At 48.4% G+C, this 15,200-nt stretch overlaps 1 protein-coding gene across 1 annotated transcript in view; it reads left to right on the top strand.

The window, feature by feature from the left end:
- Positions 1-15,200, top strand: part of ptch1 (patched 1) — a 61,858-nt gene that overhangs the window by 39,889 nt on the left and 6,769 nt on the right. The window contains exons 16-20 of the mRNA XM_056275959.1: positions 1,469-1,611; positions 6,009-6,192; positions 8,324-8,604; positions 10,426-10,563; positions 10,852-10,994. Of these exons, the coding sequence (XP_056131934.1) occupies positions 1,469-1,611; positions 6,009-6,192; positions 8,324-8,604; positions 10,426-10,563; positions 10,852-10,994 (889 nt within the window). The remainder of the gene's footprint in view (positions 1-1,468; positions 1,612-6,008; positions 6,193-8,323; positions 8,605-10,425; positions 10,564-10,851; positions 10,995-15,200) is intronic.

The following is a 15,200-nucleotide window of genomic DNA, read 5'->3' as shown; positions in this document are numbered from 1 at the left end:
CAAGACTCCCCCTTGAGGTCCATCACATTGAACTGTTTGGTAATGTAAAGTGTAATATCAAACTAACATTCTGTTGCGTACCAACATGGGAATCGCCGGTTCGAATCGCCGGTTCGTGTTAGCCCCGGCTTCGTCGGGCGTCCCTACAGACACAATTGTCCGTGTCTGCGGGTGAGAAGCTGGATGTGGGTACGTGTCCTGGTCGCTGCAATAGCGCCTGCTCTTGGTCGGGGCGCCTGTTTGGGGGGGGGGGGGGGGGGGCTGGGGAGAATAGTGTGATCCTCCCATGTGCTGTGTCCCCCTGGCGAAACTCCTCACTGTCAGGTGAAAAGAAGCGACTGGCGACTCCACGTGTATCAGGGGAGACATGTGGTAGTCTGCAGCCCTCCCCAGATCGGCAGAGGGGGTGGAGCAGCGACCAGACTCCGAAGAGTGAGTTAGTTGGCCAAGTACAATTGGGGAGAAAAAAAAAGGGGGGGGAACCCCCCCCCAAAAAAACTAGCACTACTATGGCACAGTGATTAGCGCTGTTGCCTCGCCCTCGAATTTTTCAGACGTCATTTTGTGAGATATTTTAGGTAATGGATTCTTATGATCCTTTTAGGCAACAAAGTTGTAGATCACAATATGGCCGTGTCCAAATTCCATCTCGATAAAATACCACTGACAGATGATGAACAATAGTATTGAGTTATTACCCAGCCCTACACTGTCAGCGGGGACGCTGGCTCTATCCCAGACCCACGACTGTTAGGATTGCCCTGAGCGAAGGCGTTTCGCTCCCATCTACACCAACCATAGATCAAAAATAAAGGATTTGCTATCATGCTGACCGGTAAACGACGGCGAGCGAGCGCTCTCGCATTCGCTGATACGTTTCCAATGGGGAAACGCCGTGTGTGCGAGCCCCCGCGAAGGCGTGGAGCCACACAGGCAGTGGGGTGGCTGAGAAGGCGAGGGAGAGCTGTGTTTGATATCGCTTGCTGCGATGGCGGGACAAATTGGAGCCAGACAGGCCGAGAAGTGAGACCCAAAACAACATGTCCCACAGACGGACCACAGCGCGGGCCATGGGGTAGAGCAGAGACGGAGGGAAGCGATTCACATATGGACAAGAGAGTAACAGGGGAACGAGAGCCACATGTTACTGATATTTCCCCTAATGACCGCCTTGAATCAAAAGCAACCGATTTTGGGCTTTTGAAGTCTGGTTGTGACAGTTAAGAATGAAGTGCAGTTATCATATTAAATCAATTAAGCTTATTACAGGGTTCAGTTTGGTTTGCCGGTTCGTGCTATGCCGGGCTGTGGTGTATTGCGAGCTGAAACCATGAAACGGAGACTCGGGAATTGGGACGGTTTTGTCTCCCTTCGAAATTTGGCGAAAAGGAAGAGGAGCTTGCCCAAGCAATACCCAACCTTTCCCGTTCTCTCCGAAAATCACGCTGTCCCGCTGTTCTCCCTCCAGGTCTCCAGCAGGCATTTGACAAGGACTGGGAGGCAGGCCGCATCACCCAGAACAGCTACAGGAATGGCTCTGACGATGGGGTCCTGGCGTACAAACTCCTGGTGCAAACAGGGCGCAGGGACAAGCCCATCAGCTTCAACCAGGTGTGTCTGCCATTTGAAACGGTGACCTTCCGCTTGGAAATAACATCCCATGTCCGAGTGTTTCGCGGCCTTGGCGAAAAGGCCGGGTATGGAAATAAATAATTTACGGGCATTGCGAGAGGCTTGACGTGAGAGAGACACCGACGGCAACATCGGGGCCATTTTGTCCTTTTGTGTGTGTGCGTGCATGTGTGTGTGTGTGTGTGCGTTTTGAGGTCTGCTCTCAGGGCCAGTGGAGACACACCTGGCTTATAAAGTCCCTCTCTTGCTTTCTCTATCTCTCTCTTTTAGTCTGATGACTTTACCGAGCCCAGGAATTTAAAGCCCTCACTGGGGCCGCAACCCACCTCTGAAAAAGCTATTAAGTCTACATTTAAACCATTTGTCCCATTTGATAGCTACAGGGTAGAAGTGTGTGTGTGTGTGTGTGTGTGTGTGTGAAGGGCTCTTGACAGAGCATGGCCTCTCCTTAACGTTAAAGCTGTCAGTTTAACACTTTGACAGTGATTACAGCCGGTCTTTGCAAATTCCAGCCAGGTTAGGAGCAGTTTTAACGGCAAAATATTGCTACACAACACCAAGATATCGTAACACACAAGCGGCAGCCACCGACAGGTATGAGAAATAATTCGCCGAATAAATTAATGATAATCTTCGGTGGCTATCCCTGTTGCCGCGCCCCTGATGTGGAAAAAAAAGCGGTTATAAATCTAAAACTATTCTGCAATGCAAAAAGTGTGAGTTGTACCAACCAACAGTGTATTTCTATAATCCTAATTAAAGTAGAAAAAGCAGACGCATCTCAATATGCATAAAACGGTTTATACTGTAAACCACGTCGAAATCATTTTTTGCTGGTCCATTTGGCTCTGCCATTTTTAGGACACTTCTCTATCCCTTGTGCAATGTGTGATTGTAATTTCTGCTTTGATAAATGGCAGGAATACTAACACTTTATCCCAGTTGTGCTGAGTGTGGGAAGACGAGAGACGTTCTTCAGACCTCGAAGGGGAAACTTGCATTGACGGAAAAAGAAAAAGATGAATTACACTCATGCAAAAGCTGGTAACATATAATAAACAGCAGCACATCAGAATAATCAAGTCCATCTGCCTTTTCAATAAGCTCAGTTTGAACAAGGAGGTGACATTACGGGAGCGATGATGGGACAGGACGGGGTTTGACGTAACTGGGATTTACTGTCGTATCTGAAAGGGGGTTTTTTCCAGGAAAGATGTTGGGGTAAACTTTGAGGTACTTTTGAACTTGCGGCGTGAAAGAGGGCTTGTCAACAATCCCGGGATTTGAAATCCAACTAGCTTCCAGGATTCGGGTGGAAAAGAGACTTTGGGATCGGAAAATCGGATGAAGTCAAACCCGAGGTATTACAAGTACAACCTGTGAACAATGGCAGGGGACGGAGGTCCACAAATACATCTAGGACATTGCAAGAGGGAAATGATGGAGAATCTAACAAGGTGTGTGTATGTGTGTGTGTGCGTGTGTCTCTATGCATGCTTGTGTAAAGGTCTCTCATAGGCTCTTCTCTTCCGTTTCAACTTTATAGCTTCACCTTTGCTGTGTCCGTTTCTCCGACCTAGTGCTTTCCATTGCGACAGTATTTTACTGTCCCTCCCTTCCAGCACTAGGCAGGAAACAGAGGCAGCCTGGTGTGCGGCCCTGTGACATCACTTCCTGTGCCTGTGAGGGATCCGTACTTGCCGTGAGTCGTGGGGGCCTCCGGCTGTGCTGCCTGGGCTTCCCGTGACAGCTTGAAGACATACAGTTGTTGCGTATCCTGCTGCTAAATTCAATCCAGATCCCCTGGAATCCAGCTCTTGGCCTTGCTTTCCCCCCTCTCTCTCTCTCCCTCTCTCTCCCTCGCTGTGCTTTACTCTGTCTTGCTTTGCTGAATCTCTCGTCTCTCTCTTCGTCCCCTCGATTCCCTCCCTCCCTCGCCGCTGCGTCCTCTTGCAATGAGGATAGTTCAAGCATGTGGTCTCTTTTAGGCAGCCAGTGTATATATGCCTTTATTTGTTTTGAGCGCTAGTATGTGCTTTTTTGCCAGCGTGCATGCACCCACAGTAGTACCTATTTTTATGCTCCAAAATGAAGACCAGATCTTTCCCAACTCTTGACAAATTGCAGGCAAGATGCTTTATTCTGATATGCCACACCACGGATCTCTGCTGGGGTATTCTCCCTTTGATCCGCGCGCTAGCTAACGTTTCTCCCAGCGCACCGAGGCCACTCGTTCCATGTGTGTGTGTGTGTGTCGTGTGCTCCTTGTGTGTTTTGCGGGTAGGTGGATAGGGCGAAGGGAACGAGACAGGTTTGGGGAGCGAGGACGGGGAAACACACCGAGGGGGGGGGGGGGGGCGCAAAACAGAAGGCGAGGGGGGAAGTTTGCGAGAAACAAGGCGAGCATTTTCTAACACCGCCGAGGGCTCCCTCTACCTCTAGGGGCTAGGCTTATCTGCGGCGCTGGGCATTGTGGGTGCCCGTATGGTTCAGCGGGAAGCAAGGGTGAGCAACATTTGTACAGATGTTGTGTTATTTTTATAGCTCTACTCCATTTGCTGGGTGGCATTTCCTTCAGTGTTAACAACCAGGTTAACTGCACACAGACTTGCTCAGGGACTCCAGCCAATTTTTTTATTGTTACGCTAACTTGAGCAATGCCCCCCCCCAACCACCACCCCCACCCCACCCCATCCTTAAAAAAAAAACTGCCCTCTTTTCCCCCCATCTACCTAGCCTCACAAGTCAAATCTCAACCCCTCGCCCTCCCAGTCCTTCCCCCCGCCTCTGTGAAGGAGGGATTTATCTTTCTGGGAAGGGAGAGTGGCAAGGAGCGGTGTGCAGTAATGGTTTTACCTCTCAGGAGGTAGCCATGCTTGGCTACGCTCCCCAGCTTCTACATGGGAGGGAGAAAACGGCAATGAGCAAGACAGCCAGCGTTTCGTCCGTTCGGCCACGAGCGCGCAATTCTCTCCGCAGTGCGGCTGTTGTGAACAACTCTTGTGTGGAAGGAAACACCGTAAGAGTGTGCAAACAGGGCGCCTTTTCTCCCTCTCAAAGCTATTCAGAGTGGTCGGATGACCAGATCTGAGGTGGTAATGATCGGTAAAAAGCCGAGATAGCAACACGTTCTGCAAGGGCGTGAAACAAACGGGACGCACTCAAAGAAAGAGGTCTTCCAAAGGACTTGTAACACACTTTTGCACGGCTTTGTCCTGCAGGTTTTCTGAGTTAAAGGGTTGTAAGATCTGAGGTCGGCCAGCCAACGCCCGAGTTAGAATATACGCTGATTTAACATTTTCCACGTTTTAATGCGGCCTGCTAATACTGGGAAGTACGGGAACTTTTGAAAAGGCCACCAGTGTTTCACTTGTTGACTTTTCTTTGGTCGGAAAGAGAGAGGGATTCATACTTCACTCTTATTCTGAAAGCGGCTTCGTTTTCTTGTGCCCATGCATTTGTATAAATAAGCATTTCTGTGGTCGGTTCACCTGCAGAATGTTATGGTTCAACATGTTTCATTTCCACAATGCCATTTCATATCCAATACACACTTCGCAGTCTCAGCGCTCCAATACAAGCCCCTTCCAGTTTTTAACCTCACCTGTTCTACTCCAGATGTGTATTGTCTCTGTCCATTGGGTTTCAAGAGGCTGAGCCCACTATCAGATGGGCTCGTGGATTTGCTTAGTTTCACATACTACAGCCACTACTGTAATGTAATGCAGTTGTTTCATTGTGAAGCACTTTGTGTCGTAACATTTGAAAAGCAGCGGTGTCCGGGTGGCGTGGCGGTCTCTTCCGTTGCCTACCAACACGGGGATCGCTGGTTCAAATCCCCGTGTCACCTCCGCCTTGGTCGGGCGTCCCTACAGACACAATCGGCTGTGTCTGCGGGTGGAAAGCTGGATGTGGGTATGTGTCCTGCTCGCTACACTAGCGCCTCCTCTGGGCGGTCGGGGCACCTGTTCAGGGGTAGGGGTAACTGGGGGGAATGGCGTGATCCTCCCACGCGCTACGTCCCCCTGGCGAAACTCCTCACTGTCAGGTGAGAAGAAGCGGCTGGCGACTCCACATGTATCGGAGGGGGCGTGTGGTAGTCTGCAGCCCTCCCCGGATCGGCAGAGGGGGCAGAGCAGCGACCGGGACGGCTCGGAAGACTGGGGTAATTGGCCAAATACAATTCAGGACACAAAGGGGGGGGGAAGAAAAAAAAAATGCAGTCATTCATTCACCATTACTACTACTACCACTATTATTACTATTAATGATAATCATAATAATCATAATATAATCAGATTAACAAAGAATTTGGTATCGCTTAAATTGTCATGGAACAACCTCTAACCCGTTCCTGTTTCGCCTGTGTTTTGCAGTTGACCCGTCAGCGACTCGTGGACGCAGATGGGATCATCAACCCCGGCGCCTTCTACATTTACCTGACAGCATGGGTCAGCAACGACCCTGTTGCCTACGCCGCCTCTCAGGCCAACATCCGCCCACACCCTCCTCAGTGGCTCCACGACCGCACCGACTCCATGCCGGAAACACGCCTCAGCAGTAAGCCGCGACACAATGCTATGTTCACAAATGATGGCGTTGAAAAGAAGACCACTGAATGACATCGAAATTGGTAAAATGTGATAGAGGCTTACTACTCGTGTAGGGAAGGAGACGACGCTTTGTTTTCAGTCCTCAGAAATGACGGTGCTAAATCAAACAAACAAGAGTCCCAGAACAGCATGGAGCGAAGTTGAGGTCAACGCCTGGTCCGTGTTATAGTCTTACACAGTGCGCTCGCACGCAGCCCGACAGGTTTTGAAGCCTGATTTTTGCATGGCAAATTGATCGTGGCTGTGACTATTTAATTTAAGGTTCTCCGCTTCCTTAAGGTAGCTGCTACACGGGAGCGTTGTTTGCTTGTGGTGTGATTTATTTGACTCCATCTGTGGAGTTACTGCTCCTTGTCTGCCTTTTAGCTTTAAGTGAGGTAGTAGACTTTACTGTACCACAGTGGTGTGTGTGTGTGAGAGAGAGAGAGCTTTGGTTGCAGTGCTGAGGAAAAAGGCATGGCTTACTGTGGTTCACCTAATGGTGCCTGTGGTGAATTCTATAATCTTGACTACCGTCGGGCTCTAGCATTACAAGCACAAACATATACTATACACATATATGCACGTACGCACGGACATACGCCCCTACTATTAACTCGGTGACCCCCAACACACACACGTGCACAGGCGCGTGTGCGTGCACGCATGCACACACACACACACACACCCTTACTATTAAAACTCAATGACCCCCAACACTACACACACCCTGTTCTCATTTCCCTACCACATAGACTCACACGCACATAAAGAAGAAAAAAAATACACCCACATTCTTGCCTGATTCCAGCCTGTGATTTGGTACATGTCAGGAAGTGCACTGTGGGGGAGGAAAATGATTGGATAACGAGCAGAGAGTGGGCTTGGGTGGGAAGCGCAATTGGATAACAAGCAGGAAGTCCTTTACAGGGGGGAATGTGATTGGATAAGCAGCGTGAAGTGCTTGGCTGTGTGAGAGCCCCCCGGAGCAGATCTGTATTGGCCGGGAGCCAGCCGGTGTCCTAATGGAAATTTATAGTGGAGAGATTATAGTGGGCCCAAACTATGCTGGTGAGTGCAGCTGACCGGCCCTGCAAAGGACACATGCCTACACAGACACATGTACACAAACACAAATGTGCGCGCCAACATGCACAAATGTTCACAAACCCAGTGTTGGTGACATGGCTAACCAAGCATGGATACTGACATTATGACTCTGAGGACACCAGAGCAAGCATGTCCTCCTGTTCAAGTCAGAATGAGTATAGGTTAAGTTAATCGGAGGGCGGGATGGGGTTTTACAAGAGTAAAGGTAAGAGGGGGTCTCTAGGATGTAGTGTTAATGTTTCCAGCAGGTCTCCCATCATTTTTGCACAGCAATCTTATTTGTGTCCATGTGGGAATCTGTGCTGTTATTTACATCTCAAGCATAAATCTGAACATGTATGCCGTCTCAGTGGGAAAGATTGTGCTCTTACGATGCATTTGCTGGTATCTATATTATGCTGCTTGTGATGGCGGTAGGCATAGGGTGTGGTAATGTCATAATAACCGTGAATCAACGTCAGCTGTGACACTCTGCTGTGTCTGGGAGTGATAGGCTCTCATTAGGCAGGCTGGCCCACAGACTGGCTGGATTTGAGTCAATGGAGCTCTGTGTCTCACTGCTCCACCCACACACACACACACACACACATAGGCATACTCTTGGAACAAGATTGGGTTTGGGAGGGAAAGTCTTGATACTGGTGGTTTGGCTGACTAGCTGACTACTGCAGAATTATTCCTACAGATGGGCTGAACGAGCCGACGTTCAAACCTTACACAAACCATTTAAAGTGTGGATAGAGCATGTCATCTGCAACGTTATGGAGTCGTTTTATTTTAGCATTGCTTCGCTTAACAATATACTGCAGGTGTTGTTTTTTTTTCGGTACAGTCATCCCTCTTCAACAGTTGGCGACTGAAGATCGTATAATGATTATAGCCAGCCATGGATATAGCAGTCAAATCACTGTTTGTATATCTTCCCATGACCATGTCCTCATATTCTCGCTTTCTCTCTGTACTTCGTTCTCATTCTTACCCTCTCCCAGTCCCAGCTGCTGAGCCCATCGAATACGCACAGTTCCCCTTCTACCTCAACGGGCTCCGGGAGACACCCCAGTTTGTGGAGGCCATCGAGAGCGTGCGCGCCATCTGCAGCAACTATAGCCAACAGGGCTTGCCCTCCTACCCCAACGGCTACCCCTTCCTTTTCTGGGAGCAGTACGTCCACCTGCGACACTGGCTCCTGCTCTCCATTAGTGTCGTGCTGGCCTGCACCTTCCTGGTCTGTGCCCTCTTCCTGCTCAACCCCTGGACTGCTGGCATAATAGTGAGTGATGGAGCCAGCGTGCATCCGAATCCATAGATAAATACACATTTTGAAAGGATTAGAGAAACAGACAGACACACATAGACTGAGAGATATGAACGTAGGGGCTGCAGCAGAGTGCTGTAGCTTGCCACTTAAGCAGGAGGGTGTAGGTTTGAATCCCCACAACGGCCAATTTGTGTCCCTCGGTGGCCATTTACTTTGTTAGACAAACCCTGAGCAAGGCTCTGAATCCAAACCTGCTGAGTTACTACCAGCGTCACTGGATAGCGAGTGACGGCTAAAGGCCTTGGTTGACACAGTGTGACACACGCTCACAGACAAGGACACACACCTACTCTACGCAAAAATACCAGTATCTCCCCCCAATGCAAAGTCTCATCGCCCTGCCCCTCCCCATTATTTAATTTGTATGTGTGGTCCAGGAGACATCCCCGAGAGATGACAGCGCGAGAGAGGAGTAGGGGCTGCTGTATGTTATTGTAGCCCCAGTCACTAGTGTTTATCTTGTGCTGTTTTGTCAGGGCCAGTGTGTTTAGTCTACTCCAAACTCTCCCAGACACCACCAGTGAAATATATGAAGAGCGGACGCAAAGTTGCTCGGGCAACTGCCTCCCACTCTAAACTTGTAAAAAGCCGGTTTTATTTCCATCGTCCCTCTCCCCCTGTACTCTCAATGGGTTTTTGAGGACACACATAAACACATCACAGGAAAAACACAGGCTCGCGTACAGTACACACTCTCATGCCGTTTACATGCTCGCATATAATATATATGTATGTGTAAATGCACAGGCGTGCAATTGACACAAGTTCTCGTGCATACCCACGCATGCATACACTCTCTGTGGGGCTTTGTATTTTATGATAGGCAGTAGCCAGGCCACCCGAGCCCTCTAAACAGTGGAGGAGGGGCCCTCATTTTCATCCCCTACGCTTTACAAGCAAGATGAAAAGACAAGTTATAGCACAGCTACGTTTTAACTGTGTATTCTGTCCAGACCAGATCACCGCCAACCTTAAACCCTGAAAGTACTAACCTTAACCCCGCCCTGTAGCTATCTGCCTCGACAGTGAGTCAGTACAACCATCAAGATACACACATAAGCATGCGCACACAAACACACACATATGCGCACACATATATGTATGCATGCAAAAATACACACCTCATACTGATAAGCACACATACTTGCATGCACATGCTTCACGCCCTCTCATTTTGATTTGCTCACACACACACACACACACACACACACACACACACACACACACACACACACACACACACACACTCCCACACAAACAGTGACTCCCTCCCTCATCCACCTTGGTTCTCTTCAAAGGGTTTGGGCCCCATGTAACCTGACACCTGTCAGCTGATAATGGCATTTACCCCCTGCTCCTGTCCCGGTCTTCTCAGAAGCCCCTACACACTCACATGCATGTGTGCACGCACACACACACACACACAGGCACACCCACAGATTTAAGCGCTTTTAAATATGTTACACACATGCATGCCTACTGTTCAACACTTGGCTATGAAGCAGCAAACTTTCTCACGCATGTAATCCATATGATCCTCGTGGCCCTGTCTTTCAAACTCGCATGAATTAATTGTACAGGTTCTGATTTCAAGCGAAGAGCACTAGGTAGTGTATTATGATTACATTAAAAAAACAAAGATTGCGTGCGTAAAATTCAAAATGTGCAGTCGTGCTTGCCGTATTTGGGTTCAGTGCAGTCTTGAACTGGTCCTGAACACTAAACACTTGATTGTTACCTACTAATAGCTCACCCTTATTCCTCTTCCCCCAGGTGTTGGTGCTGTCTCTGATGACCGTGGAATTGTTTGGCTTCATGGGATTGATGGGGATCAAGCTGAGTGCTGTCCCCGTGGTCATCCTCATTGCTTCTGTGGGCATTGGGGTGGAGTTCACTGTCCATGTTGCCCTGGTATGTGTACACATACTGATACACTATGTATTAAAGAAAGAAAGAAGAGTCTCAAAGATCATGTTCCATATGGCTCATTTTTTGGCGGCCCATTTGGTCAGCACATAATCAAAGTTGAAATGTAATTTTTTTTTTTTTAATCACTGAAATGTTATAATGACTAATCTGGATGAGCCAGTGCCACACAACCTCGCATCGAAATCAACAGAATCATTTTTAGTTTTTTGCTAAAATTTGTCAGAAGCTTTCTGTGTATCATTAAGTGTGTGTGTGTGTATGTTGCTTCAGGCATTCCTGACAGCCATAGGGGACCGTAACAAGCGGGCTGTACTGGCACTGGAGCACATGTTTGCTCCAGTGCTCGACGGGGCCTTCTCCACCCTACTAGGGGTCCTCATGCTAGCAGGCTCTGAATTTGACTTCATCGTCAGGTGAGTGCATGGCTCGGTGATGGTAGCAGTGTTTCTCAACCCAGTCCTCAAGGAACCCCTATCCTGCAGATTTTCATTGCAACCCTGCATAGGTAGCCCTGCTTGTACTTACTTGACCAATCATCTCGCAGCACTTAATTATGCAAGGTGTGCAACATCTGACAAAATTCATTGCTGATTGGTTGAATAACTACAAACAGGTACCTATTCAGGGTTGCAAAGAAAATATGCAGGATAGGGGGTCCTTGAGGACTGGGTTGAGAAACACTGGTATAACGGATCACACGCTTAGACACTTGCATACATACCCCTTACTCACTACTTCCATTGTAATCCATGCGTACTGGTCGACACATTTTCCACAGCAAAACCTTATGAGGTTTAAAATCCCGGGTTCTTTCGGTTGAAAAAGGCTTTGTCCAAGAGGAAAACATGCTGTAGACCTCAGTAAAGACAGTCCACTCACATATATGAAAACACACATGAAAAAATATACATACACTCACTTTTTGTGACACTCGCAAGGGGTTGGGTGCAGTGGGGCGCCCGGCCTGTATGTCACACAGAAATCTACCCAAGATACCTCTCATGCACGAAGGGTGTTCTCCCTCCCGCCCTCCCTCTTTTCCATCCCGTGCAATACTTCCCTTACCCCTTATCCTCCTCTCTCTCTTTTTGTAAGTCCCCTTCCACCTCAAGATCTCATCTCCTCCTAGTCCCAAGTAACAGACCTGTTCTTTTCCTCTGCTGCACAGGACTCGGTCTCCAAGAAACTGTCCTTAAGATCTGTCTGCTCCCCCGCTTGGTCTGGGTCCTCCTCTTCCCCTCATTACTGTCTCTCGTGCCATGACATTTTAGGAGACACCAGAGGAAGTATGTGAAGTTGAAGGTCATGGAGAGGGGGTAGACAGAGGAGCAGACGGAAGAAAAGTGAGAGGTGAAATGGACAGAAAGAGAGAGAGAGAGAACAAGAGTGAGAGAGAGAGCAGGAAAGTCTTCTGGTTTTTGTAATCTCCTTCAGCAAGTTTAACTACCCTCACTAGACATTTATAAGAATTGGAAGGAGTAACAGGGTGGGGGGCAAGAGGGCAGTCATGGAGCGACAGGAGACGTGGAAATTAAAACTGACACACGGTGAACTTGGTGTGTATCAGCAGCTCCATGTGCAAGAGGGATTATGTGCATTTGTAGGTACATCTGCTTGTGTGTGTTCAGGCATTTGCATACGTGTGTGGGCATGCATGTGTGTCTATGTATGTATGTTGGTTAGCGTGTGTGTGTTTGAACTTGTGAGCATCAATCAGAATATGGAAGACTGACTACCACCCAGACAGGAAACTTAATGTAGGTTTGTTGTACACTCAACCTTGGAGTATAACGGCACTAACTTTCCAGCGAGCTAAATCAACATTTTCATGTATCCTATGGTCGGTGATGTGGTTCCATATGAGCATGTTCTTGGTAGCCATTAGATGAGGTAGCTGTATAATTTCAGTTGACCTACCGCTTTAAGAAAAGGGGGGCACATCCACACTCTATCATGTGTACACATACACACACACACAGACACACACACACCACCCTGCTCCCTGACCTTGCAATCATGGGGGTCAATGACGGTGTGCCTGCCAGCAAGAATTGTCATTGTATGCACACACACACATGCACATACATACACACACGTGCACATACATATACACACACATACACGTGCACACATAGCCACACACACACACTGGGAGGCCTATAAGGCCTTCTCTCCTCACCTCCAGTGGTGTGCTCTGGTTTCTGGCTCAGTGCTGGGCCTCCATTTAAAGGTTCTGCTGTTGTCTGAGTAAACAAAGCGGCGCCCCAAGACTGCGCAATAACAACAGGCCCAGCTCGTATTTTTCTGCTTGCGCCGAAAGAAATGTTTCCCTGACTTTCCCCGTCAGCCCTGTGAATGTTTTCACTCTAAACAGCCTGGCGGTGCACTCAGCGAGGTATGTGGGCTGTGTGTGTGTGTGTGTGTGTGTGTGTGTGTACATGTTTGTGTGTCCAGAGGTGACGTGGCGTTAACCTGCGCTTGAGTGAATGAAAATGCTAACCAGGCGGATGACACCTTCGCTCTTTAATCACCTTGAGTACTGATGCAGAGTAGAGGGCAGCCACGGTCGACCTTCCTAGTGCATGATCCAAATACGGTAGCTGTGGGGGTGGGGTATTAGGGTGGGGGGTGGGGGTGGATAACAGATTGACAAAGATTGGAACAAGACCAAAACATAATTCAGTCGATACCCTCTCTGCCCCCGTCACTACCACTGATCAAACCGCCAATGTTACTACAGAATACACACTGTACATTTACACCTGCGTAGAGACAGACATCCCGTCACAGTGTCCGTCATCAAGACAGGGCGCTAACTCTAAATCGGGCGAACACTTACTAGAGAGTCCCATTTTTTATTGATGTTACAAAACTGGGTATACCCTAGACCAGTGTTTCCCAACCCAGTCCTCAAGGAACCCCTATCCTGCAGATTTTCATTGTAACCCTGCATAGGTAGCTCTGCTTGTACTTACTCGACCAATCATCTCACAGCACTTAATTATGCAAGGTGTGCAACATCTGACATAATTCATTGCTGATTGGTTGAATAACTACAAACAGGTACTTACTCAGGGTTGCAAAGAAAATCTGCAGGATAGGGGTTCCTTGAGGACTGGGTTGGGAAACACTGCCCTAGAGGATCATCGGGCTTATTTACCGCCGGATATGCTGGTCCTCACATTCAGAGGGGAAGTGTTCAAAAGATCATTGGGTAGTGTGAGTTTTTCTTTCAGCATCTCGCAGACTGATCGGGACCAGGTCATAAATATTTAGTATTTACATTTAGCGCCAGTCGTCAATTGGCAGGCCTCACAGCCCCCCACAGGGCATGCGTACCTCTAGTATTGTCTGCTGTCACTGCATCACAGTTATCTAGTCCTGGCTGGTTTTAGCGCTCTGCCCTCTTGCTCGTCTTCTATGAACACAACATTTCCTTTACTTTACAGTACACATATACAGTCCACCCTGTTCTTTCATGCCGGCTCATCATTTCAGTGTAAAGAGAAAAAATAGGGCGGCATTGGTGGCGCAATGGTTAGCGTGGTCACCTCACAACAAGAAGGTCCTGGGTTCGAGCCCCGGGGTAGTCCATCCTTGGGGGTCGTCCTGAGTCGTCCTCTGTGTGGAGTTTGCATGTTCTCCCCGTGTCTGTGTGGGTTTCCTGCGGGGGCTCCGGTTTCCTCCCACAGTCCAAAGACATGCAGGTCAGGTGAATCAGCCACACTACATTTTCTGTGTGTGTGTGTGTGTGTGAGCCCTGTGATGGGCTGGCGGCCTGTCCAGGGTGTCTCCCCGCCTGCCACCCAATGACTGCTGGGATAGGCTCCAGCATCCCCACGACCCTGAGAGCAGGATAAGCGGTTTGGATAATGGACGGATGGATGGGTAACCGATACTTACGTGGGCCCGGAGCAAGTCCTGTAGTTTTGGGGAATCTGTTTTTCTTTCCACAGCTTTCCATTGAGCTTACGCTGAGGTGTGGCAAAAGAGAGGTGGAGAATTTGAAAAGGGACGTATGCAAAGAGACAACACACACACAGAGAATAAGCGTTTTTCTCAGTTGTGTGTCATACTACACAAGTGTGTCATACCACACTCTCACCTAATGGCGAAGTTGAAATGAATTTATGACCAAGAAACTACGCGTCTTTGAAAAAAAGGTATTAGGGGTGCAACGCTCTATGTCAGGGGTCGGGAACCTTTTTGACTGGGAGAGCCATAAAAGCCAAATATTTCTAAATATATTTCATTGAGAGCCATATAGTATTTTTAACGTATAATAAATTAAATATGTCTTACTTTTAATGCGACTTCTGGTGCTGCATGGTTTTGCTGATGGCCTTGTAGTCTGGTTCATACGTGGTGAGGTTGAGCTTCATGCAGGCGTTGAGGCTTCCATCAGTTAAACGTGAGCGTAGGTTGGTCTTAATGTTCCTCATATGCGAGAAAGACTGTTCACATGCATATGTAGAGCCAAACATGGTCAATACGGCAATACTCACACGCTGCATTGTGTGGTATGTCACAGGAAGCTCGTTCCAAGTTTTAAGAATCAGCTGGTCTTCAGGTTGAAGATTTTTAATTTCTGTCCACTTGTGTTCCCTCGCCAGCTCTGC

The sequence above is a fragment of the Lampris incognitus genome, chromosome 1, assembly GCF_029633865.1.
Source record: "Lampris incognitus isolate fLamInc1 chromosome 1, fLamInc1.hap2, whole genome shotgun sequence".
Taxonomy (NCBI): Eukaryota; Metazoa; Chordata; class Actinopteri; order Lampriformes; family Lampridae; genus Lampris; species Lampris incognitus.
This window is presented reverse-complemented; position numbering and strand designations above follow the sequence as displayed.